This window comes from Xenopus tropicalis, chromosome 7 (assembly GCF_000004195.4).
Source record: "Xenopus tropicalis strain Nigerian chromosome 7, UCB_Xtro_10.0, whole genome shotgun sequence".
Taxonomy (NCBI): Eukaryota; Metazoa; Chordata; class Amphibia; order Anura; family Pipidae; genus Xenopus; species Xenopus tropicalis.
The window spans coordinates 104,521,797-104,549,525 of record NC_030683.2 but is presented as its reverse complement, the minus strand read 5'-3'; the positions used below and the strand labels follow the sequence as shown (position 1 = coordinate 104,549,525).

The 27,729-nt window shown below is 41.7% G+C and overlaps 1 protein-coding gene across 2 annotated transcripts; it reads right to left on the bottom strand.

Moving 5' to 3' along the window:
- Positions 1-9,743: 9,743 nt before the first annotated feature.
- dnaaf3 (dynein, axonemal, assembly factor 3) lies at positions 9,744-26,946 on the bottom strand. Of its 2 annotated transcripts, none has more exons than XM_012967422.3 (12): positions 26,730-26,946; positions 25,283-25,359; positions 23,636-23,775; positions 23,038-23,131; positions 22,538-22,695; positions 16,199-16,375; positions 14,965-15,087; positions 12,431-12,553; positions 11,064-11,271; positions 10,862-10,970; positions 10,245-10,319; positions 9,744-10,110 (listed from the first exon to the last, which is right to left on the bottom strand). In XM_012967422.3, exons 2-12 carry the CDS (start codon positions 25,353-25,355, stop codon positions 9,942-9,944), a joined length of 1,449 nt encoding a protein of 482 aa, XP_012822876.2. In that variant the 5' UTR covers positions 25,356-25,359; positions 26,730-26,946; the 3' UTR covers positions 9,744-9,941. The 2 variants fall into 2 exon arrangements, with proteins under 2 accessions (XP_012822876.2, XP_031761458.1); XM_031905598.1 differs by lacking the exon at positions 26,730-26,946 and adding an exon at positions 26,081-26,678.
- Positions 26,947-27,729: the final 783 nt, after the last annotated feature.

Genomic DNA, 27,729 nt, shown 5'->3' with positions numbered 1-27,729 from the left:
AGCGTTGGGACTAAAAGAAAGGCAAATAGCTGAAATGTTATAAAGGGGAGAGGAGCGGACTATTCCATGTAAGGTATTGAGCAGGGAGAAGGCAGAAACAAAGCCTGTCCTATCTGACTGCCACTTTGCTTATCACACTTCTATGTGCCAGACATTCCTCAGCCTACCCAAGCTCCTATTACCTTACACACAAAGCCTGCATGCATTATAGGTCATTTTGTTCTACAGTAATGGCATATTATTCTATAGAAAGGCCTAATTATTCTGCATTTGAGGCCTCATTATAGTGCTTTATAAGTCATGTTATTCTATAGCAGGGCTATATTATAGTGCATTATAGGTCATATTAGGGTATATTAAACTACATTAGTGATGAGCAAATTTTTTCGGCAGGCATGCATTTGATAGAAATTCTGCATTTTGCCAATGGCCAATTTTTGCTGTGTAACTACCATAAAAATTCGCCAACAGGAAAAAGTTGTGGTTACATCAAAAATTTTTTGCAAATTTCTTGTCTTTTTTTTCAACAGTTTTGCAAATTTTTTGGCAAAGCGAAATGGGACAGATTTGCTCATCCCTAAACTACATTATAATAAATATTAAACTGCATTATAGCCCATATTATTCTATAGTAAGGACAGATTATACTGCGAAATGGGACAGATTTGCTTATCACTAAACTACATTATAGACCATATTATATTGCATTATAGAGCATATTATATGATATTATAAGCCATATTATACTGCATTATAGGGCATATTATACTGCATTATAGGGCATATTATACTGCATTATAGGGCATATCATTCTGCATTATAGGGCATATCATTCTGCATTATAGGGCATATCATTCTGCATTATAGGGCATATCATTCTGCATTATAGGGCATATTATACTGCATTATAGGGCATATCATTCTGCATTATAGGGCATATCATTCTGCATTATAGGGCATATCATTCTGCATTATAGGGCATATTATTCTGCATTATGGGCCATATTATTCTGCATTATAGGGCATATTATACTGTATTATAGGGCATATCATTCTGCATTATAGGGCATATCATTCTGCATTATAGGGTATATTATTTTGCATTATAGGCCATATTATTCTGCATTATAGGTCACATTTTATTGCATTAAAGGGTTTAGTAGTGGAATGCAGAGTTGACAATTTAGTATATAATTATTTATTATTTTTAATTATAGCTATTATTGTGACAAGGCATCCTCTTATCTCCCCTAGTGAGAGGTGGCAAATTCTTCAGGCCCAGACATATTAACCCTTTACATGGGATAAAAACCCAAAAAATAAAATGAGGGCTAATGAAAGAAATGCCATTCTAATCAACTTTCCAATATATGTTTATTTTAAGGTTGTCTGCAAATGTAATTACTATTGAAATCCATGTCTGCCTGCCTCTTTCCATTCTCTGCACTGGTGGTGCTGACCATAGTAACATTTTTATCAGAAACAGCAAATTCAGACCAATGGAGAAGAGTGCAAGGCATCGACAGTTTGCGAAGTACAAAATACTGTAAAAGCCACAATTGCCACCAATCTCTGTGCTCCTTTTTGGTGCACAAACACCTGCTGTTTACCCCTCGAGGACAGCGAAAACTGTGTTAGTCATCATCAGGCATCATTCAGGCACACACGTTAATAAGCGGAGGCCTGCCAGTAGTGCTACATTGTTTCAAGAGTCGGAACCATCAAACAAGTATTGCTTTCAATAGCAATTATATTTACAAATAACTTTAAAGGACAAATCAACCCAGAATATTATTTTTTATAATGAATATACATTCATTAAAAATCTGTATATTAGTATATATAACAGTACTGACAGACCTGCCTTGCTGGAGGAGACTGACCTCTGCAACATTGTTTTCAATAGCAATTACATTTACAAATAACTTTTAAAGCACTGAAAATGTTTAATCAATTCATATTGGAAAGTTGCTTAGAATTATGTTTTCTTTTATTAGGCAAAAACTTTTTGGGGTTGACATGCCCTTTAAAGCAAATGTGTAACGTATGTATAATTCAAAAACTAAAAAAAAAAAACTTGAACGTTGCTTCAAAAACCCCCAGACCAATCTATTATATACTTGGTCACAGGTGAACTAGCCCTTTCGTATGCCAACATTACCATTAGGCAAATACTTTTTTTTTTTCTTTAATGAAGGTGTAGTGGTCCTTTAAATAACTGGGAAGGGAATTTTTTCTATACGGCGACTTATTAGTATTTTCAGTATTCCCCTTAGCTCTTTCTAATTCTATAAATGGCTAAATTCCCCATGAATGAAGTCCCTTGTCACAGGCCACACGTCTGGCTCCGGCCTGACCCTCTCTCTGCAGATCCATCCACAGCTCTAATTGTTCTGTCCTTTTAATTCAGCAGTTTGCTGCACAATGATGAGTGCAAGTGTAATAAAGATGGGTTAATATAATAATATACCTGCAGAACGTTCTGGGTAAATATATTAAATAAACACTAGAAGCAAATGTCAGTGCAATGTAACTTGGTGTAAGTGCTGGGGCTGAAATGTGGATTAGAGTGCGGCAGACAGAACTCTAGGGAGCATGAATCATATGGTGAATCATATTCTGGGGGCAGGGAGCCCATCGCGAAGGTTCAGCGCTGCTCTAATGAGCCTTTAGTGACTAATGCAACGCTGCTCCCTGCTTTCCCATTCAAATGGCGTTGTATTTGTATTCTTTATTCTGTTTTTCCGTTTTTATAATGTCTGTCTATGGGAAAACCTCAGGACGGAATATTTTTCACTTGCCTCCTGTAGGGGGAAAAGTTGTAGTTGTACATAAAGCTGGCCATACACGTGGCGATCTGACGATGTTCGCAGGAAACATCGTCAGATCCACCACACACAGTCAGGGCTGAAACAGCAGATAAGGAGGTAGAAACAATAGGATTTCTACCTCCTTCTGCCGATTCAGCCCTGACAGCAGATTTTGGTCAGGGGCCTTCTATGGCGCCTGATCAAAATTTTCTAACCTGGCCGATCGGCGAGTCGTTCGATATCAGCAGCTTCCTGCAATATCGGTCGACTCGCCGACATGCCATACACGCACCGAGTATCGTACGAAACGAGGTTTCGTACGATAGTATCGGTGCGTGTATGGCCAGCTTAATGGAGAGAAATATTGGTTGTCCCCTGGGGAGAACACATTAATCAGCTGAATCTATTTATCAATAAAAATAAAATTGGTCACGTGACTGATTGTGTAATTAAGGGGCATTTGTTTTTCACGTTGTTCCTTCCCTTTTCTCTGTAATAACATACAGTGGCTTGCAAAAGTATTCGGCCCCCCTTGAACTTTTCCACATTTTGTCACATTACAGCCTCAAACATGAATCAATTTTATTGGAATTCCACATGAAAGACCAATACAAAGTGGTGTACACGTGAGAAGTGGAACCAAAATCATACATGATTCCAAACATTTTTTACAAATAAATAACTGCAAAGTGGGGTGTGTGTAATTATTCAGCCCCCTGAGTCAATACTTTGTAGAAGCACCTTTTGCTGCAATTACAGCTGCCAGGTTTTTAGGGTATGTCTCTACCAGCTTTGCACATCTAGAGACTGAAATCCTTGCCCATTCTTCTTTGCAAAACAGCTCCAGCTCAGTCAGATTAGATGGACAGCGTTTGTGAACAGCAGTTTTCAGATCTTGCCACAGATTCTCCATTGGATTTAGATCTGGACTTTGACTGGGCTATTCTAACACATGGATATGTTTTGTTTTAAACCATTCCATTGTTGCCCTGGCTTTATGTTTAGGGTCGTTGTCCTGCTGGAAGGTGAACCTCCGCCCCAGTCTCAAGTCTTTTGCAGACTCCAAGAGGTTTTCTTCCAAGATTGCCCTGTATTTGGCTCCATCCATCTTCCCATCAACTCTGACCAGCTTCCCTGTCCCTGCTGAAGAGAAGCCCCCCCAGAGCATGATGCTGCCACCACCATATTTGACAGTGGGGATGGTGGGTTCAGAGTGATGTGCAGTGTTAGTTTTCCGCCAAACATAGCGTTTTGCATTTTGGCCAAAAAGTTCCATTTTGGTCTCATCTGACCAGAGCACCTTCTTCCACATGTTTGCTGTGTCCCCCACATGGCTTGTGGCAAACTGCAAACGGGACTTCTTATGGTTTTCTGTTAACAATGGCTTTCTTCTTGCCACTCTTCCATAAAGGCCAACTTTGTGCAGTGCACGACTAATAGTTGTCCTATGGACAGATTCCCCCACCTGAGCTGTAGATCTCTGCAGCTCCCCCAGAGTCACCATGGGCCTCTTGGCTGCATTTCTGATCAGCGCTCTCCTTGTTCGGCCTGTGAGTTTAGGTGGACGGCCTTGTCTTGGTAGGTTTACAGTTGTGCCATTCTCCTTCCATTTCTGAATGATCGCTTGAACAGTGCTCCGTGGGATGTTCAAGGCTTTGGAAATCTTTTTGTAGCCTAAGCCTGCTTTAAATTTCTCAATAACTTTATCCCTGTACTGTCTGGTGTGTTCTTTGGACTTCATGGTGTTGTTGCTCCCAATATTCTCTTAGACAACCTCTGAGGCCGTCACAGAGCAGCTGTATTTGTACTGACATTAGATTACACACAGGTGCACTCTATTTAGTCATTAGCACTCATCAGGCAATGTCTATGGGCAACTGACTGCACTCAGACCAAAGGGGGCTGAATAATTCCGCACACCCCACTTTGCAGTTATTTATTTGTAAAAAATGTTTGGAATCATGTATGATTTTCCTTCCACTTCTCACCTGTACACCACTTTGTATTGGTCTTTCACATGTTTGTGGCTGTAATGTGACAAAATGTAAAAAAGTTCAAGGGGGCCGAATACTTTTGCAAGCCACTGTAACAGTACCTTGTACTTGATGGGAACTAATCTGCATGATTTCTTACTGGTGGAGAAACAAACAATCCTATTGGGGTTATTTATGTTAAAATTATTTTTTAGCAGACTTAAGGTATGGAGATCCAAATTACAGAAAGTCCCCTTATCTGGAAAACCCCAGGTCCCTTGAATTCTCAATAACAGATCCCATACCTGTACTTGCTTTACAGTAAGGGTGTAACATGGGATCCCCGGTTCCTCAACCACAGGCCACAGAACCCCATACATCAACAATCCATGTAAATGGGGTGGGGGGCCCTCTCTTTGTACCTCCATGGGATATGCTGCCCCTACAGTTACAGCACTGTGAAACCCACTGTCACAGGACTTTACGGGAACCTCTACAATTCATATGTATCTTAAAGGCCAAGTAAAGGTTTAAAATTAGTAAATGTAAAACTGAGATGTTCTTTTGGTTACCGGCAGCCCTTTTTTTCTTCTATCACTTGTTCATTGGAAGTACAATCACAAACTTTACATACATGGGCCCATAAGTTGCCAACAAGGCAGTAGCTCAGCCCATGTACGACTAGTTAGGAGTGACCTGAAGCAACTCTACCTGCTTTTGCCAGGTGTCACAGTGCTGTAATAGTATCGGCAGGATACACGCTTACTGTAAAGCAAGTACAGGTATGGGACCTGTTGTGTCCTTGACTACATCATGGTCGAACCAGCAGGTGGCACTGTTTTAACAAAATTATATAGTTATATAGGGTTGAAAAAAGACCAGAGTCCATCAAGTTCAACCCATCCAAGTAAACCCAGCACACACAACCCACACCTACCAATCTATACACTCACATACATAAACTATATATATACAACCACTAATACTAACTGTAGATATTAGTATCACAATAGCCTTGGATATTCTGATTGTTCAAGAACTCATCCAGGCCCCTCTTATAGGCATTAACAGAATCTGCCATTACCACATCACTAGGAAGGGCATTCCCCAACCTCACTGCCCTCACCGTGAAAAACCCCCTACACTGCTTTTAATGGAAGCTCCGTTCCTCTAATCTATAGGGGGGGGCCTCTGGTGCGTTGATTGTTTTTATGGGAAAAAAGAACATCCCCCATCTGCCTATAATCCCCTCTAATGTACTTGTACAGAGTAATCATGTCCCCTCGCAAGCGCCTCTTTTCCAGAGAAAACAACCCGAACCTCGACAGTCTCACCTCATAGTTTAACCCTTCCATCCCCTTAACCAGTTTAGTTGCACGTCTCTGCACTCTCTCCAGCTCATTAATATCCTTCTTAAGGACCGGAGCCCAAAACTGCACCACATACTCAAGGTGAGGCCTTACCAGGGACCTATAAAGGGGCAAAATTATGTTTTCATCCCTTGAGTCAATGCCCTTTTTTATACAAGACAGCACTTTATTTGCTTTAGTAGCCACAGAATGACACTGCCTGGAATTAGACAACTTGTTCTCTAAAAAAAACCCTAGATCCTTCTCCATTAAGGATACCCCCAACACACTACCATTCAGTAGATAGTTTGCGTTTATATTATTTCTACCAAAGTGCATAACTTTGCACTTATCAACATTGAACCTCATTTTCCAGTTTGCTGCCCAGTTATCTAATTTTGTCAAATCGCTCTGCAAAGCGGCAGCATCCTGCATGGAACTTATAGTTTTGCACAATTTTGTGTCATCAGCAAAAATAGAAACAGTACTGTCTATGCCCTCCTCCAGGTCATTAATAAACAAGTTAAAAAGCAAAGGACCAAGGACTGACCCCTGCGGTACTCCACTAACAACCCTGGTCCAATTAGAAAATGTTCCATTTACCACCACTCTTTGTACTCTATCCTTCAGCCAGTTCTCTATCCAATTACAAATATTATGTTCTAGGCCAATATTCCTTAATTTGATCATTAACCTTCTGTGAGGTACTGTATCAAACGCTTTAGCAAAGTCCAAGTAGATGACATCAACTGCCATTCCAGCATCGAGGTTCCTGCTCACCTCCTCATAAAAGGCGACTAAATTAGTCTGGCAAGATCTGTTACGCATAAAACCATGCTGGCACAAACTAATAGTATTGTGAACTGCAATGTATTCAAGTACCCTATCCCTTATTACCCCTTCCAAAAGTTTTCCTACTACTGATGTCAGACTAACAGGCCTATAGTTTTCAGGCTGCGAACGGGATCCAACGGCACCACATTAGCAACCCGCCAGTCTCTCGGCACCATGCCAGACCTCAACGAATCCTGAAAAATTAAGTGAAGAGATTTGGCAATCACAGCGCTCAGCTCATTTAATACCCTGGGAGGAATCCCATCCGGCCCTGGACCTTTGTTTACCTTTACATGTTCAAGTCTCTTTTGAATTTCCTCCCGAGTGACCCATGCGCCAATAGCTAAATTACTAGAACTGGGTATATTAAAAGGGAAGCCTTCATTAGCTGGCTCCTCAGATGTATAGACAGATGAAAAATAAGAGTTCAAAATTTCAGCTTTTTCCCCGTTCTCATCAACCAACTTACCCCCCCGTGATAATAAGGTTCCCACCCCTTCTTGCTTCATTTTTTTCTATTCACATAATTAAAAAATAATTTTGGATTCTTTTTACTCCTAGCTGCAATATCCCTTTCCATCTCTATTTTAGCTTGCCTGATAGCTTTTTTGCATGCTTTATTTGCTTCCTTGTACCTGGTGAAAGTTTCCGCTGTCCCAGCTAACTTGAATGCCCTAAAAGCACGTTTTTTCTTACCAACCTCGACACTAACACTTTTATTCAGCCATAAAGGTTTTGCTTTGCGATGCCTCTCCTTGCTTACAAGGGGGATATACTGTTGTGTATACTTGCAAAGCAATGATTTAAAGATGTTCCATTTTCCTTCTGTGTCTAACCCCATGAAGAGCCTTTCCCAGTTGACACATTGCAGAGATGCCCTTATACTGGCCAAGTCTGCACGTCTAAAATTGAGCGTTTTAGTTACTCCCTTATAGAGCTGTCTCTGCAGCATTATCTCAAAGGAGACCATGTTGTGATCACTGTTCCCCAAATGCTCACCCACACAAATGTTAGAGATGAGTTCAGTATTATTAGAAATCACCAGGTCCAAAATAGAATCATTCCTAGTAGGTTCTTGAACCGCCTGAAATAAAAAGTTGTCATTTAGCATATTTACAAACCTACTAGCTTTTTCTGACTTAGCCACCCCATTACTCCAGTCAATGTCCGGATAATTAAAGTCCCCCATAATAACAACTTGACTCAGTTTTGAAGCCTCCTCCATTTGCAACAATAGCTGGGCCTCATCCCCCTCATCTATACGGGGTGGTTTATAGCATACACCAATGATCATTTTCTTTGTGACCTTCAGCCCTACTGAAATTTCTACCCAAAGAGATTCAACGTTTTCATTGGTAATGTCTATATTGCATGGCTTTAAATCTGACTTTACATAAAGACAAACCCCTCCACCCTTTTTAATCTCTCTGTCCCTCCTAAAAAGTGTATAACCTATTAAATTCACAGCCCAGTCGCATTTATCATCCCACCAGGTCTCAGTGATACCAATTAAATCATAATTTTCAATACATGCAATAGCTTGCAGCTCCCCTAATTTACCCGACAAGCTTCGCGAATTAGCCAGCATGCAGCGGAGATTACTACTTCTCCCTCTGATGTTTACATTAGCTAACGGAGAGTTAGAGCTAAGGCAAATATGAGACTGTTTTCCTTGTAACAGAAGCTCCTTATCTGATAAACTACATGCCCCCCTCACTCCTCCCCCACAACCCTTTGCTAGTCCCCCTGCCCCGTCTACACTAACTTTCCTATAGAACTCTAGATCACCCCCCCCCCCTTGTCTAGTTTAAACACTCCTCCAACCTCTTAACCATTCTCTCCCCTAGCACAGCAGACCCCCTTCCATTGAGGTGCAATCCGTCACGGCTGTATAGATTGTACCCCAATGAAAAGTCAGCCCAGTGCTCTAGGAACCCAAACCCTTCCTTCCTACACCAAGACTTTAGCCACGCATTTAGCTCCCTAAGCTCCCGCTGTCTCCCTAAACTTGCACGTGGCACCAGCAATATTTCCGAAAAAATGACATTGGAGGATCTTTGCTTAATCTTAGAGCCTAGATCCCTGAACTCACTCTTTAAGGTCCCCCACCTACCGTTCATTTTGTCGTTAGTACCGATATGTACCAAGACAGCCGGCTCATGCCCAGCCCCTCCCAATAATGTGTCAACCCGATCAACCACATGCCGAACCCTGGCACCAGGAAGACAGCAAACTGTCCGGTTGAAGCGATCCGCTTGACCGATTACCCTGTCCACTTTCCTAATGATTGAATCCCCTATAACCAGCATCTGTTTAGGCCTAGCTCTGCTCTCCTCCCCACCACTACTAGAGAAACTGGTCTCCCGGCTGTTAGAGAGATCAGCCTCATCTAGAACCGCCAATCCAGAGTTCACACTCCCATCTTCTTCACACAATCTGGCAAATCTGTCGGGATGCGCAAACCCTGGAGCAGCCTCCCTTTTCCTTTTCCCCACACTAGATTTTCTAACTGTCACCCAGCTTACTGCCCTATCATCCTTTCGCTGCTCCCCTCCCCCCATACTATCTGACCCCGCTAGCTCTTGTTCAGTAAGCAAGAGACTTCTCTCAAGATTGTCGATTGAACGCAGTGTTGCAACTTGTTCCTCTAGTGCTCCAACGCGAGCCTCTAAAGTGGCAAATTCATACATATTGACAGTACTCTCACATAATATCTTGGAATTAAAAAAAAAAACTATGACTGTAAATTTTAAAAAGCACTTAAAATAACACTCTCATAAAGTCAACATTTACCTATTTTAAGGTTTAGAAGGTTTGGACAAAGGAAATGTTTTATATTAAATGAGTATTTACATGGCTTGCATTATATGGTAATAAATACATGTATAAATATGAAAGAAGGACTGAAAGGAAGTAAAAATGCTCAAAGCTCAGCACCAACAGAAATTTGGAGAAAGTCCACAAAGAAGCCATTTTCATTGGCCAGTTTGCACTTCTACAGAGTCATGTGCTCTCTCAAATTTGGCTATGTAATCTGTCTTCCAGTCAATGGTTTCAGTAGGAGTGAATCCAGCTTCCTGTGCAAGCTTAGCCACAATAGTAACATAGTCCTGTAATTTTTCAGTCTGAAGATCCACCATGAACCTTTAAAGGAAATACACGTTTATGAGGCCAATAATATGGCAACATAAAAAAAGACACACATAGATCCCAGAATATTTATTTATTGATTTAAATAGGTCAAATAGATAGTGAATGTTGAACGGAAAGTGACTTACTTTGTGAGTTCCAAAACAAGAGTCGCTTTACTGGCAGCAATGAACTTGTATTCTGGCTTCAGAAAATGCACCATGCTGGTGAGATGAAAGGATGTTGTCACAAATATGTCCCCTAAGTATCACTTTATTTGTATCATTCTAGTTTCTTTTCCATTCATTCTCAAATAGGGCAAGTAAAGGCATAATAGGAGCTATTGTAATTTGTCTTATGACTTATGTGCAACTTCCAAGGGTATTTATATATTATATACATATACATATATAAAACTCAACAGTAGAAAGCACTCACAGCTATAGCATCAATCAAGTCAGTGATTTATTTCAGCATACCATCTACGCGTTTCGATCACCACAGGATCGTCATCAGGATATATGATATTTTATATATATATATATATATATATATATATATATATATATATATATATATATATATATTATATATATATATAGTTTTGATATTCTATTCAGGCAAAATATGAATGCCCAATTCTATGTTCAGAAAGATAGAAAAAGATGTCAGGGTTTGGCGAAAATGTTTCATCCTATGCACACATGCTGCATATGTACAGTTTAAAGGCAACATAAAACTAACGCTGAAGCAAAAGAGCCTTTACCTGCACGAGAAATAAAGAAGGTTGAAGAAATTGTTGAATCTGCAGTGAAGCTCATTAACCCAACTGAGCGGCAAGAAATGAATCTCCACATTGTTCAGAGTAATCAAGCCTGAAATTAAAAAAAAAAAAAATAGAATGAGCTGTCACAATGAGACAACGTTATGGTTAACTGATAAGAACACCCTGGAAGTGCAAAACTCACGGTTACACTTGCTTTGGTTCGTATCCCCATCTTCAGCTTCTCTTTCAGTTGTTTCTACTACTGTTTGTTCTTCATTTGTTTTATAGTCGCTATCAGTCTTGGCCAGTTCTGATTCAGCTTGGCCAGAGGCGGGGACAGAGTATATTTTCCCATAGGCCAACTCATGGAACAAAGATATCATGTTGTGCTGCGCAATATCTTGAGCACTCTGAAGGTGGAAGGAATTATTGGGTCATTGTGACCAGTAAAGAGAGATACTCAAATCTATGTATTGCAAGATGTAATGCTGTATTCTACAGTTTGGTGCTAAATAGAGAGTAATTATCTAATCATTATATAATGTGAGATAATTAAAGGGCAGCACTGGCACACGCTGTGCTGAATGCCCATGTAAGGTTGCAGCATATGTGTTGCATTACTGTTTCCATTTCTAAGATTTTTTTTTCCATTTCAAAGCTACAAAGTGGTTTATAAACTGCTAATATAATAATTTTTGTAACAACGGGGCCATCTGCTAGTCTGTTCTTTTGACTGTTCAGGAAAAACTTTAAAAAGTTCAAATGAGGCTTCTAATCGCTTTCCTGAGCAGCGCAACATCAAAAGAGTTCACGGTTTTCCTTCAAAAAGTATTCCATCTTGCGCCACCTTGGATTTATCGGCACTGCCCGACAACAGGAGCATGCCCACTGCGCAACTATGCATATTTATACTAGGTACAGACACAGGGTCACTTTTGACAGTGTGGGAGAGGGGCCTGGTTGGTGTTTAGTGCTCTGTTGCGCCATAACACCCCGCAGGGCACATTTACAAGTGCAAATACAGTGCTCTCTGCAATTGCATCCACCATGTTAAATGTGCACAATTACATTTTGATGAACCGGACACAGTTGTGTCTCTTGACACAGGCTGCTCCCCTGCATCAATAGACGCACTGTTCATAATTCAGCCAGAAAAACTGGCAGGGCGCATGGGTGCTAAACAGCAAAAAACAAAGTGCAAGGAGCAGCTTCAGACACAAATACCTTTAATGAATAGTGTATATTTGGGCAACAACTGCTGCAAAAGTTATGCAACCACAACTGTGGATGTGTCTAATAAATGAGCCCTTGTCTCTTGCACTTTGTGTACTAAACCAGCAAATTGGCACACAATGGTAGTAGAGACAGGCACAAGGCCAACTGAAAAGTTGCTTAGAACTGGTCACTCTATAACATACTGAAAGTTAACTTGAAAGGTGAACCACCCTTTTAATAGAAAGACCACAATAACAACTCTAGGCATTTTGTAGCCACTATGTTCCCATGGAAAAGCCTGAAAAAAATGAAGCTCTGAACCTTAAACAAACAAATGGCTTGTGAGCGCTGTACCTTAACATGAACCCCGTTGGCAGTTTGTAGCAAGCTCTCCTCTTCTGTTTCAATTCCAAAGGCTATGTAAGGGCTGGCAGTAATATCTCCCCAGTACCCCCGTGCCAGCACCTTGCCACTGCTCTAGAAACAAGAAAGAAGCATTTGTAAGATAAGGTTCATTACAAGACCTGAGAGCAAGATGCTGTATAGTAACAAACATTCCCTAACAGCACACACCGCATCATATCCTGCTAATGTTGATTTGGTCATGGGCCATGCTTGTGCCACTATACACGTAGCCTTTCAAAAGGATGCCAGTAGCAGTGTGTACTCTATAGAAAGGAAGTTAAAGGAGAAGGAAAGCTACATTCACTGGGGGTGGCAATACGTTCGTACGTTTCCCAGTATTCCTTTGGAAGACTTAAGATTTACACCTATGCAATTTTCACATTTTTCTGTTGAAGGTGCCATCTTTTTGGGAAAAGTGCAAAAAACCTAATGCAATGCTGGGCTACAAACTTGCCATGGCTGGTGCATTCTTTTTCTTAAATGACTACCAGCCCAGGGACAAGAATAAGCCACTGATTTCACTGGGTGGGTGCTCAACATATTGCTACCCCCAGTGAATTTGGCTTTCCTTGTTCTTTAAAGGCAATTTACTGGGGGTAACAATATGTTAGGCACCCAGTGAATTTAGCTTTACTTGTCCTTTAAACAGCACATAACGCATGTGATATGAAGTAGTTTTTTTTATTATTGTATGACACAGCTTCTATCATCATCATTTGTGCATTAACCCCTTTAGTGCCATTTAATGTAGAATCTAGGATGCCATCATGATGACACTGTATATTCTATACTTCCATGTTGTACATATGTTTGCACGGCAAGGCATAGAATTGATATTGCCGGCACTAAAAAGGTTAAGAAGCAGCTGGAGCACGGCAGTACGGATATAGGCAGCTGCTGCATAGAGGAAAAGTTGGTTTGAGCTTTCCCCGCCTGTAGAGATTCTTACTTATCAAAGACTTGTCACTTCCAATAATTTGCGCTTGGGAAATATGTGAAGCTTTTCCAAACTAGTATATAATCAGCAAATTGATTAGGCCATTAGATGCTCAAGAGGCTCTTCATTTTATTCCTGCTCTATGTTTGGATTCCCAAACTGCTCTTTGGACTGAAGCAGATAACAAATCACTCCATCCCACGTTGCAAGGATTCAGCATGGTGGGGGAGGCAAACAATGATTACAGTTTGTCATATAATATTGTACTGTGTGGTTCTGGCATATAGTGCAATGCTGCTTGAAAGAACTTCTCCTTAGGGACAGCGCAGGGGAGGCTGTTTGTTGGGCTGGGATCCTTGAAAGCAACAGGCTTTATATCTTGTTAAAAATAAAGACGAGCAGAGGTGGTTTGTTGGGATCCCTTGCACGTATTCCCCTTCCATCTGTCGGAGGGATTTAGTAGGCAGATATTTGAATAAAGAACACTGTGGTTCTAATAAGCTGAGAATAACAAGAGAGTTTATATTGTGTGTCCAAGTTCTAGGAACAAGCGCACCGCTTGGCATCCAAATTGTACAATTATTCCTTTAGCTAAACATTATTATTAGAATGGAAAAGACTTGCTGGTGGATAGCGACATGTCATTTGCTTAATCAACAGAAGCAGAGCTATATGTAAATGAATTCCATTTCCTAATGACCAGTCAAGTAATTATTGATTTTTCTGCTGCATAGGCCAATGCCATGTGCTTTGCTTTCAGCTGCAATGGAAGGCACGGCCCTGCTGGAAGTGGTTCGGCTTGTAGGGGAGTTGCTGTTTAACATATACATACTACACGGCTGGTGACATGCACACATCACTGACTTTGGCAGATCTGAAAGTCTAACTTGTACAGACATGACCCACTGACCAATGGCATATTGAATTACACCTGTGGATACCTCGAGAGCCAGGCCATTATTTTTAATTTGCTTTACTATTACTGTATGTGCCTTGGTACCAATAGTTTAGAGAATAGCGGCTGATCAAAAATAATTTATAGGCAAAGTCTTGATGGACTTGGAGTACTTGTAAATAGACTTACGCTAGCCATACACTAAGATTCGCTCGTTTGGCGTCCCCGCCAAATGATCAGATCTTTCTGATCCCTATTTCCAACTTTTGGACTTTTTTTCAACTTTTAACTGAATTTATTGTTATATTTTACAACCTATCTTTCTTTTCAGGTGCCTCCTATTCATATTCTAGTCTTTCATTTACACCACTTCTTGGTTGTTGAGGTATTTTGGACCCTAGCAACCAGATAGTTGCTGAAATTACAGACTGGAGAGCTACTGGATAATTAAAAAACCTCATATAATAAACTGCCAACTGCAAATTTTCTCAGAATATCTCTACATTATATCATGAATGTAAATTTAAAGGTGAACAACCCCTTTAACCAAGCTTGGCAATCTGATAAATGCATCCAAACGTCATCATTTACTAACCACTTTAGTGAAGCGCATGGGAACAAAGCAAAATCCTATGGAAGACTATGAATTACCTGAGGTACCACCATTTGAGAAGCCAGGGTTTTGTTGGGAATGTCATAAACTCCTTCCCGATTCATAAAAGCGACACCCTTCTCTCTCCAGTAGTTATATTCTCTGCTGTTAATGACCCCAGCCTAAGCAAAAGAGCATAAGATATACAGCACAGGAGTGTGAGTCGGTAAGCCAAAGGGTGCTGCCACACTAACCCAAAACAAATCAAATGCTGCCTTTTAAGTCAAATCATTGGGATGTTATGTTCGTTTGGGTCTTTTAAAAGCAAAAACTTAATTAAATTAATTTAATTTTTACAGCCCAAGTAGCTTTTATATACTGCTTTAGTACTGATAATCTTGGTAGGTAGGTTCCTAATGATAACATAGACATTATTAGATTCTAAGTGATTGTGCAGACCAATGTTGGAGAAAACACTAGCTTTTCTTCACTTCTTGCAGTTTCCATCACTTGGGCTGTTGGCCCAAATGAAAGGAACAGCATACACATGGTCACTCTTACAGTATCTATTACACCCACTGGCCGATCAGTTAAACACTGGAGATTATCGGTCAGTGGGTGGCCACCCTTTATTCATCTCTATGTGATCACACCGCATGATAAGTGAAGGCAATAATATGGTGATACAATGAGTATGAAGTCCTTTGCACAAACAGGAAATTGCAGCCACTATGCTGGTCTATTTGAGTTATACATTTTTTTATTAAAAGCCATCTTTGCTTGCAATAAGCACCTCTAAATTGGGCATAAACGGTAAAAGATCCGCTCGCTTGGTGAGGTCTCCAAGCGAGAGGATCTTCTCCTGATACCCACACCTACGGGTGGGCGATACTGGCTAATTCAGTCATTGGGCACTGGGGCCAAATGATTGAATAAGAAAGGCGGGTATAGCCGCCGTCAGTTTGGGGACCGCATCAGTCCCTGATCCAAAGGAAAAATCAAACCTGCCTGATCGAGATCTGGCTGAGTTCAGGCCAAATGTTGGTCGGGCAGACCCGTTGTTCATGCCCATACATACGTGTATGGACACCTTAACGGCTGATGGATTTTAGGAGCAGCAAGGCAGATTACCCTTATCTATAAGAAAGCAAATGCAGTATTTACCAGTATGAGAAACATGGACAGCTAGTAATCTAAAATATACAACTCTGCTTAACAGCATTCTGTTGCACTGGGGTGCTGGGACATGTGGTTTCAACCATAGCTGGAGGGCCTGCAAAAAGTGAAGCTCACCCCTCTGTCATGTAGTTTCATGGACAGATCCCAGTCATAAGCGCCTTTCCTGGAGTCATAGCGCCTGCCCAGATTTTGTCTGTTCTTTTCATCCCAATATTTGTCTATAGGGAACAGCTTGGGGTCAGCGTTTCTCCAAAACTTAAAAATATCTTCAAGTTTGTCTCGTTCTTTAAACTAAAAAAGAAAAAAAAATGCATATGTTAATGATGCTGTCACTAGTAATTAGAAATAACCAAAAGCGCAAAACATACTACACGTCCACACTTGCTGCCTCACTTACTCACAAATTTTGTTTCACAGATAAGCATGTTCCATAAATATGTGACCTATTTAGAATTACAGATTGTTATTCTAACATACACTTAAAGGACATGTAAACCCCACACACAAAAATGTAATCAGTGAACAGCATCTTTGAAATGTTTCAATACCTGCCACACAGGCTGTCCAGAGGTTAATAGTAAGGCTCCTCAATCACTTGGATTTCCTTCTCCTCCTGTAACCCACTTAACCCCTCTCCCTCAGGAATTTGCTTTGACTTCGGGCTTATGGGCATGCTCAGTTGTTCTAAACTCAGATTACTAAACACACCCTCCAGTCTAGCAGCCAATGAAGAGATGACATTGCTGGTTCCCATAGAAACTCAGCTCTAGCTGTCTGCTTCAATTTTTTTCTCCCGGGCTCAGCTTTACCTACAGTGTTCAAACAAAGCAGAACTTTTATCAGACAGTTGTGCCTGTGTGAGCCTGTATTCTTGATGAAATGTATGCTGAATAAGGGTCTGTGTGTGTATGCTGTTTGCAGATTTAAATGTAACTGGATTATGAATCAGAGGAAAAATCGCTGTCGGGTGAGAGCTGCTGTTTGGTTTAGGAGAATGATGGTGCTGGCAAGCCGAGGGGATATATGCAGTACAAATGATGCCATTTGGGTGGGGGAGACTTGCCTAGCTGATATACATTGTAGGCAAATGTAGGCTTTACATGTCCTTTAAAGGGCTAGACACATATATAAGAAAAAAAATAAAATGCTGCTTTTAGCCTTTGGCCCAGCTGTTAGGGAAATTCTGAGATGCGATATGCTGGACAGCTTGCTGGTTACACTTGCCCTTGTATACTCGTTGGACTGTCACTTTTGCAGTACAATTACATACTTAACCCCATATGTAATAAAATGAACTAATTCTGTCCAGTAGCAGTAACCTATAGCAACTGTGAGAGATACAATGGGAAAGAGCGTTATTTGGTGTATTTCCACCAGTATTCAAGGTAAAATACCTGGTTTTACAGCAGGTAATGCTGTTTTGGAGTAAATCTCCTTTAAGGTTTGATTTGGCCAGCTGTAGGGAGCTGCCTGATTAGGCTGCAGGTGAGCAGCCAATAAAAGGGTAGTGCGATTTACAGAGTGGGGAGTTGGAATTGAACGCTGACTGAGTGAAGGTCACTCTCAGAGCAGGGCACAGAGCAGGAGGGCTGCCTGTGTTAGGAACTCCCAGAGGAGCTGGGGGTGCCACCTGCCACTGCCAGGAAGCAGAGGGAGTTCTGACCAGGTGGATAAGTGCTGAGAGGGCTCGGCAAGGCTTACTGTGAAGCCTGTGTGTTCCAGAGCGTGGAACTAACCCTGGAAGGTGAGAACCCTGAAGAAGGGACATATCAAAACCCTGAACTGTTTATGAACTTATGTCTTTATGTTTCTGTTGGGAAGAACTGGCCCTAAATAAACCTGAGTTTTGCCTGAAGACTTGGTGTCCCTGTCTCTATGCTCCAGATCCTCTGCATGCCTGCCTGCCTACCATTGCTAATTCCCCCAAAAATGCGTGTACAGGCATTCAGCATGTCACACAACCAATAAGATCTTCTCTTTTAAAAAGGTGACCAGTCAATTTTACCTGCTGATTGTTTGCTATAGGTTACTGCCCCTGGGCAAACTTAGTGCTTTTTATTACGTAACCCCCTAAGCCACTGCAGATTTTTAACAAGACCTTGTTTCCACCATGTGCTAACAGATGGCTACAGTTTAATAAATCTGAAGTTCAATTATCAATCCAATTATCACTTTAACAACATATATACACAAGAAGCAAGCATGCCAGGCATACAGTAGCTATGGCCCCTTTGTATCTTTCCTCTTCTTTTTTTGTTTTCAGCAAAAGCTTTTAAGTGAAAAACTGGTCGATTTTGATATTCAAACAGCAACATAATGGAATCAACAAAGAATCTGACATTCAGCTTTTAATACCAGGTTTCGCAGTCCATTCAAGCATGGTGTTTAGGAAGATGAAAGGACAGTAGCTGTTCTTCTAATGCTGATAAGTACAAATGGAAAAAGGTAATGTGAGCACAAAGTAAAAGGAAAAAGACAGGGAAAGAAGAAAGCAGTTCTGCAAATCATTAAAACTCACACTGCCCTAGATTCTCTCCATGCAGATTGCCATTATCTAAGGAAGCAACAAGTCCAGGATTCAGTTCCACATTGGCTAAATGCTACACTAGGATTTGGCTAAATGCATATTTTTCTTCACAGATGATGCATTTTTGTCTACTGAACTCAACTTGTTAATAAAGGTTCAATAAATAATAAAGGTTGTGTTTGGCCTATTTTACCTAATCTAGAATTCACATATTAGGTGCATCACCAGATGCAAAGTTTGTATATGTGTCTCTGATGAGCTTGAGTTGGCCAACCAACTGTGTAGCTAAACTGGGCAAGGTTATGCTTGTTTGACCTGGCCAAAATAGTTGATATTTCTGTGTTAACTATAGCAAAAAAAAAAAAAAAAGCAGGAATTTGTGCTCAACGCTAAATTTTAAGCCATTAGGTGGGATGCAGTGAGGCTATTTAAAATTAGTGGTAAGAACAACTTCCCCTTTGCTGTAGTTTATACAGGAGCAGTGGCCAGCTCCATGTTGTAGCTCCCACTCTTCCCAGATACAGTCAGGTGATCCCTATGAGCCAATAAAAGGGCAACCATTTGGGGGTTTTAACCTTAAAAGCAAGCAAGTTGCAGGCATAACACAGTCCCTTTGTTAAATGTATATAGAAGCAGTAGAATTCTTATTGAATCAGATGAAAGTGAGTGTAGGACTGGCCAGACCGGGGATGACTGACGTAGTTGCCAGCTTGAAGTATATTGCAATATATGGACAAACAATCCCTGTTTTGCTTAGGGGAGGGCATTGCTTGGTAGCACAGAATGTCTTAATGCCCTATATATATATATATATATATATATATATATATATATATATATATATATCAAGATCATTCCGGTTGTCCTGAAATCGTGTGCTCCTCAATTATGTGGTGTTCTTCAGTATCTCTTTAGCCTTAGCTTGTCTTTACAGAGGGTTCCTGTACTGTGGAAAACATCGTGTATTGTGCCGGTACCTAAAATACCACGTCCTTGTGCCCAGAATGATTTTAGGCCTGTTGCTTTAACATCGCATTTTATGAAGGTGTTTGAGAGACTGATCCTGGATGCATTCCGTCCTTTGGTGAAGTTCTCTCTGGACCCTCTTCAGTTTGCCTATCAGCCGTTCATGGGAGTTGAGGATGCCATAATACACTTGTTACATCGTACTTACTCCCATCTTGATAAGCCTAGGTCCACCGTAAGGATGATGTTCTTTGACTTCTCCAGTGCCTTTAATACCATTCAACCGGCAGTATTGGGGAAGAAATTAAGGAACATAAACATTGATATCCGCTTGGTCTCATGGATTATGGATTATTTGACCTGTCGTCCTCAATATGTCCGACTACAGAACTGTGTGTCTGAGACCCTGATCTGTAGTACGGGAGCTCCCCAGGGGACCGTACTGTCTCCGTTTCTTTTTACATTTTATACATCCGACTTTAGATATAACTCGGAGTCATGCCATCTGCAGAAGTTTTCTGATGACTCTGTGGTTGTTGGGTGTATAAAGGAGGGTGATTTTGGGAGAAGCAAGATTCATGTGACTCCTATATCTGTTAACAGTGGATATGGTTTCTGATTATAAATATCTGGGAGTCCACTTGGACAGTAAACTTGATTGGTCACTTAACACAATGGCACTTTATAAAAAAGGACAGAGTCGGTTGTATTTTTTGCGGAGGCTCAGGTCCTTTAACGTCTGTAGCATTATGCTACGGATGTTTTATGAAACCGTTGTGGCGAGTGTCATTTTTTACGCGGTGGTCTGTTGGGGTGGTAATATTAAGGTATCGGACAAGAACAAACTGGATAAGCTTATTAAAAAGGCCGGATCTGTGCTAGGCATGGAGCTTGACTCGGTGGATGCAATAGCTAAGAGAAGGATTTTATGTAAAGTACAATCTATTGTGAATAATCCCTCTCACCCGCTATATAGTGTTTTTGCTGAGCAGAAGAGTAGTTTTAGCCAGAGACTAATTACTTTTAGGTGCTCTACAGAGCGACACAGGAGATCTTTTCTCCCTACGGCTATAAAAATTTATAATTCCTCTCTCTCTGTATTTCATACACATATATAATACCCATAAGTGGTTGTTTGTAGGTTGGTATTTATTGTTTTATGAAGGTTTTTAGGTATTTATTATCCGTGTAATATGTTTTTGGAAGGGTTTGTTTAAATGTATTTATTATCTTTTGTAATTGGGAGCACCTGTAACCAAGCATAAACAATTTCCCTTTGGGATTAATAAAGTTTTTTGAATCTTGAATCTATATATACTTAAATGTGCCCTCCCCTAAACAACAACAAGGGGTCCTCTGCACTCACCAATTATCTATCTAAATATATATATATATATATATATATATATATCTAAATATATATATATATATATAGATAATTGGTGAGTGCAGAGGACCCCTTGTTGTTGTTTAGGGGAGGGCACATTTAAGTAGCTTACTGCATCAAATGTACTATATAAAGATAATGGGTAAGCGCAAGAAACCTCGTTTCTGTCTATATGGTCTTTTTTGTGGCCCACATTCTTCATATAACCAAATCAAAAATGATGCTGTTGCTTCTAGTGAATGGCTACCAAATGGCTTTTTTTTGTATCTTAAACATCAGACCGGCCATTTTTCATTTGCATTGGGAGTGTAATGAGATAGTTAAATATCTATTCTTTTTTGCATACAGCTTTGGTTCTGTCACACTTTATGGCTGCCTAAGTAGGAAAGCTAAGTAAAAAAAAAAAGTAGACAAAACAGTAGTGGGTAGTGAGTGAAGCAGGCAGGGCACCGGGTCACGTAGGATTGCCTTTGGTGCCAATACTAAATTGGTGGAGTTGAAAGTAAGAGGTGGTAATACAATAAGGGGACAGATACAGCGACAGTCCTTGTGAGGCACATGTAAACATCCCACAGGGTCACTTTGCTAATAGAGTAAATCAGTAATGCAGCCTGAGCCCTTTCTTATGTACTGGATTAACAGAATTACATTAAGCCTTTAGCAATTCTTTCAACAAGTCACAGAATTTAAAGCTTCCAGACTCATTGACTTGCCAGGCTTGTCATGGAATCAGCTAGAAAACCAACTATAAAACGATTTCTAAGTGGAAAGACATCAGATCTGGCCTTCAGCTACCTTAGATCAGTGACTGCATAAAATGGAGTACATGGTTCAACTACTTGATAGCCAATACCTTGAAAAGCTAACAAGTTTGTGCAGTTAAATCTCAAAATTGCACTTTACTTGTTGAGAAAGTGCCTTGAGCATTGGCACTTAATGCAACTCCCTGGGTGGCTGATTTTATGACATGGATGCTTTCAGGGGTTACATTGCTTGTGGAGGACAGTTAGACCTTGCAAAGCTATTTCAAGCTAAATCTGCTGCAGAAATAGAAGGAAAGGCAGAGCCTGTATCACATTTTTATAATCCTGTACCTTTGAAAATAATATATGTAGGAGATGAGAGAGATTCAGTAGAGTAAAATAGAGTATAACAGCTGGAATGGCTCTGCATTACAAGCTGTACAAGCAAGCACAAATTTGATACTGCACAATAAATGTAATATATATGAAAAGGGGATATCCTTTCTAAGGGACTAAGCACACACAACCACAGCTCACCAGCAGAGTTCACTAAAACAGGATCACCGTTTGTTCCCCGAGAATCAGAAGTTCATTCTATATGAGGTTTACAGATAGGGAGGGGTTCATTCTATAGGAGACAAGGAGTTGTATCACTCATACTTGCAGCGCAGCAGTAAAGTGTGACTGAAGTTTATCAGAGCACTGTGACACCCTGGGAAATTAAGAATATGGCTAGCCCCATGAAAATTTTAAAAATGAAATATAAAAAATCTGGAAGAGGTCAAATTACATGTTTTATTGCCATTTCCTTATTATATACACTGATTTACCTTTATGGAAGACAGGTTTAACAATGGCACATTGCTCTGTTGATAATCTGGGTCTGTGACATATCGGATAAAAAGTTCAGACTTCTCCTGCAGATAGCTGGCGGTCTTATTACGGATCAGGCTGTTTCCAAAAAGTTCCAAAAACAACTCACTCTTTTCTGAAATGACAAAATGGATAATGGACCCTGGTCTTACTTTACCATTACTTTCTTAACTCCCCCCCCCCCCCCCCGTAACCAAATCAATGAAGCCTGCTATTAGGATCCTGCCTGCTAGAACTATAGATTTTATACTTCCTGGTTTTGCTTTGATCTAGGCCATGCTGTGTGTTGTGTGGAAGCATGTGGTGTGACAAGATTGAAATGTCTCAGCAGGCAAGTGGTCAATCGGCAGAGTTTGCTGATGAGTTATATATATATATATGTAAATCAGGTTTCCTGATGAACCAAAGAATGTAAAACTAACTCTATAAAGGAATATAACTCCACCTTATTACTTACCTTGCAAGCCCATTTGTTCTGGATGTTCTAGAGCCAAACTTAAAAACAACATGTGCCGAGCCAGCAGTTCCAGGTCACTCTCAATAATGAAGAACTAAAGAAAAAACAGTATAGAGGTAAACCCTGATTTTCTGATACCTCTTTTTTTGCATTTCAGTGGGACCATTTCTCGGTTTTGAGTCAATTTTCATGCATGGCCCATTTTCCAAGTCTTTTTTGCAGTTTATACTAATTTTACAGGACAACTCTAATTTTATGTACCCCCAAATGTATGATTTCCTGGATTTTCCTTTTTTTTTGGTCCCCTGGAAAACAAAAAATTAGGCTTTAACTGCTTTTATAGAACTGAATTTTTTTTTTCCAAAAATAGGTCTATGATCTCCTACCATTGTGCCGAACAGTTAGATCTACCAATTTCAATAGTAATTTGTGGACATCATGGCAGCCATGGAATGTATTTCTCTCTATGCTTCTCTGCTGCCATATTAAAGACCACCAGTAAGTCCCTATTCTTAAACTGATACTTGGGTAACACTGGCCAAGATTTACGGACTTATTGTGCCTGCCACAATAGCTCATGTCACCATAGTTAACTCACTTTTAGCTTTCTGTGTGGCCAGCGACTGGCTTGGCAAATGGTTTTCAGAATATGACGGCCATCACCACCCCCAACCAGAAGGATATTCAGCTCTGGCAAATCATCAGAACATGACAGATTCTCAGTGGCCTCCGGCAAACCTAAAAAACGATATTGAAAATAGAATAATGGTTGTATACAACTAACCCTGTATCTGCCAGTATGCTTTGGATAACAGACAAGTGTTAAGGTCCCCATACACGGGCCGATTCTAGCTGCCGATATCGGCCCCTTAGACCGATTCGGCAGTTAATTGGGCTGTATATGGGGACTACTGACGGGCCTGCCCGACATCTGGCTTGAAATTGGCCAGATCTCGATCGGGCAGGTTAGAAAATCTATTCAGATTAGGGACCGCATCGGCTCGTTGATGCAGTCCCCGAACCGACTGCCCCATTGCCGTCAATATAATCCGATAGTTTGGCCCCAGGGCCAAACGATCGAATTAGCCTACACTCTCCCTGACATCGCCCACCCATAGGTGGGGATATCGGGTAGAGATCCGCTCGCTTGGAGATCTCAACAAGCGAGCGAATCTTAACATGTATGGGCACCTTTACTGAAAAGAACAGTAGATCTCGGGGGGGGGGGGGGATGTACTGGTTGGGAGGAAAGAGTGCACTGCTAGGACTGTGGAATGAAGCAGAACGGTCAGCTATAGAAGAAAATAAGACTGAACTGCTGGGGCTTGAAAGGGTTTTTTTGCTAGGTGGAAGCAAGAGAGGAAGAGAAGGAACACTACTGAGAGCGATTGGGGCCAGAAGATAACAGTTGGGGGGTCAGGCAAGGGGAAAGAAAGGCTGATCTGCAAGGTGGCTGTAGAACATGCATTGTGTGGCTTAAAGGGGTTGGTCCCCTTTAACTTTTAGTATGACATAGATATTGATATTTGCAATTAGGCTTCCATTTTTTATTTTTTGTTGTTTTTCATGTTTTCAGCTTTTTTTTATCATAAGCTCTCTGTTTGGAATTTCGGCAGCTATGTGGTTACTAGGGCCTTGAAACCTTAGCAATCAGGCAGTGGATAGCACGATAGACTGGAAAAAGAATAGGAAAGAGACTAGAATAGAAAAATAAGAAATAAAAAGTAACTAGTCTCACAGAGCAACATTTGTTTGGCTTCCGGGGTCAGTGACCCCCATTTAAAAGCTAGAAAGTGGCAGAAGGGAAAGGCAAATAATTCAGACACTATAAAAATTTAATAATGAAGACCACTTGCAAAGTTGCTAGAATTGGGATATTCTATAAACATACTAAAAGTTAACTACTCCTTTAAAGAGCTTTTTTTTATTACTGAACACTGGGGAACACTGGGGATTATGTGATGTTAGGGCACAAGCAGGAAAGATGGTGCAAGTGGGAGTGCAATACCATGGCACACTGGCCACAAATCAAGGCCTACTTTGTCTATGTGGAGCTTTTGTCTCTTTTCCCATTGGGTCAGAGCACAGTGGTTGAAAGAGGCCAACTGCTCCATAAAGTGCCACCAGCATCCTCTGAAAACCTAATGGGCAGGAGATTGGCCACCCCTATTCTGCTGGATACACATCATTTTATAACAGTAATCTTTGTACCTGGGAGGGGGGGAGAGAGAATGAATGGACTCACAGTGCATCTGAAGATCCAGCGCTGGGGTCAGCCCCCACCATACCGGCCCCATTCTTCTAACAACAGCAGCCATGGAACTGGGAGCAAAACAAAGTGTGTTACTGAGCAGAGACGCTTTTAGTTATGTCCTACACACGAACCCCTTGTCCCATACGGCAACACAGTGCAACTCTGTAGTAACTTACTGTTAGCGCCGCAACATAGGACCGCCCTCTTTCTCATTATCATAACAGCTTTATAACCAATTGATAAGGAGCATGCGATAACTGACAGAGCCTTTTACCAATCGCAGAGAAGAGGGATAGAAGGCAGGATCACCCAGTATGTGAGGAGTCGTTAGGCTGGTGTGTACCATAAACTTCCTGGTATCCATAGAAACGCTGAGTGGGTGTAGCCCCCCCCAAGCAATTGGTTTGATTATGTAGCCAACGCATAAAAAGCAGTGAGAGAAAATAATCTGAATAGCAGGGTTATGTAACCGCGGCCGTGGCAAGTGGGTTGTTCTATGTTTAAAAAAATGTAGAGCAGGGTACATCTTCCATATATCAAAGAAGCCGTTTGGCGCAAAAAGCACAGAGCTCGCCACTTCACAAAACCATTTCCGGGAGGCCCATGTACTAGGTTCTCATCTTTTTAAGCTAGGCAGCATAATCGCTCTCTCGTTGTTACACCTAATAAATGTTTCTATACCTCATACAGACCCCAGACCTTGTGGCTCCCCGCAGATATATGTAATAATAGCATCAGGACACCCCAGAGCTGTGACCCCCATCAGATGCAGTAATAGGATTTACAAACCCCAAATATGTATTCCCCTGCAGCACACTTATAATAATAGCAGACCCCAGACAATGACAGGATTAGCCGACACTGACAGGTTCAGCCGACACCAGACCTTGTGGCTCCCCGCTGAAAATATAATAAGAATAGTATCAGGACACCCCACAGTTGTGGCCCCCTCCGTATATGAAATATTTGCATATCTCAGACCTTGTGGCTCCCCGCTAAATGAGCAATGTTTTCAGACCCCATTTGTGGCTTGTGGCCTTGCGGCTCCCCGCAGATATATATAATAATAGTATCAGGACACCCCAGAGCTTTGCCCCCTCCGTATATGAAATAATTGCAGACCCCAAACCTTGTGGCTCCCCGCAGATATATATAATAATAGTATCAGGACACCCCAGAGTTGTGGCCCCCTCCGTATATGAAATGTTTTCAGACCCCAGACCTTGTGGCTCCCCGCAGAAATATGTAAAAAATAGTTTCAGGCCAGACACCCCAGAGCTGTGCCCCTTCCATATATAAAACATTTGCAGATCCCAGACCTTGTGGCTCCCCACTCAGTTTTCAATGTTTACAGACCCCCAGAGCTGTGCTGTAAAATAAAAAAAAAACCAACACAAGTGGAACCCCCCCCAAAAAAAATGTCACAAGGATAACAGACCTCAGATCAGTGGGGAAATGCTGTAGCGCTAAGAATGAAGCGCTGAAAATACACTGCCGATTGGAGAGACCGGTCACCAGGAAAACCAAGCTGCAACACAAGCTGCAACACAAGCTGGAAGAAAAGCGACGCCAGGAGACCCTGCAAGGAAGCCGATCCCTTCAAGCGCCGAGGAGAAAGTGAAGCGAGAGAAGCCGGTTGCTGACAACTTAGCCGGTTGCTAAGCGACGTCACTTCCGGAAGTGACGTCACGCGTGACGTCACGAAGGCGGAATTTTCGAACTGAAAACCAGGAAGAAGGCAGAGGTACTCTCTATGGGGGCACTGTATGGAGGGCTCCTGTGTATGGGGGGCTCCTGTGTATGGAGGGCTCCTGTGTATGGAGGGCTCCTGTGTATGGGGGGCTCCTGTGTATGGGGGGCTCTGTGTAAGGAGGGCTCCTGTGTATGGGGGGCTCTGTGTAAGGAGGGCTCTGTGTATGGGGGGCTCCTGTGTATGGGGGGCTCTGTGTAAGGAGGGCTCCTGTGTATGGGGGGGGCTCCTGTGTATGGGGGGGCTACTGTGTATGGGGGGCTCTGTGTAAGGAGGGCTCTGTGTATGGAGGGCTCCTGTGTATGGGGGGCTCTGTGTAAGGAGGGCTCCTGTGTATGGGGGGCTCTGTGTAAGGAGGGCTCTGTGTATGGGGGGCTCTGTGTATGGGGGGCTCTGTGTAAGGAGGGCTCCTGTGTATGGGGGGCTCTGTGTAAGGAGGGCTCCTGTGTATGGGGGGGCTCCTGTGTATGGGGGGCTCTGTGTAAGGAGGGCTCCTGTGTATGGGGGGGCTCTGTGTATGGGGGGCTCTGTGTAAGGAGGGCTCCTGTGTATGGGGGGCTCCTGTGTATGGGGGGCTCCTGTGTATGGGGGGCTCCTGTGTATGGGGGGCTCTGTGTATGGGGGGCTACTGTGTATGGGGGGCTACTGTGTATGGGGGGGCTCCTGTGTATGGGGGGGCTCCTGTGTA

Bases quoted from the DNA above. Each gene is read 5' to 3' on its own strand.
- dnaaf3 (XM_012967422.3), bottom strand. From the start codon at position 25,355: ATGGCTGCTGTTGTTAGAAGAATGGGGCCGGTATGGTGGGGGCTGACC. The intron at 16,376-22,537 runs GTAAATCAGTGT...TTTCTTTTTTAG, and splicing joins TAAACCTGTCTTCCATAAAG to TTTAAAGAACGAGACAAACT. The intron at 10,320-10,861 runs GTAAAGGCTCTT...TCATCTCACCAG, and splicing joins CTTCTTTATTTCTCGTGCAG to CATGGTGCATTTTCTGAAGC.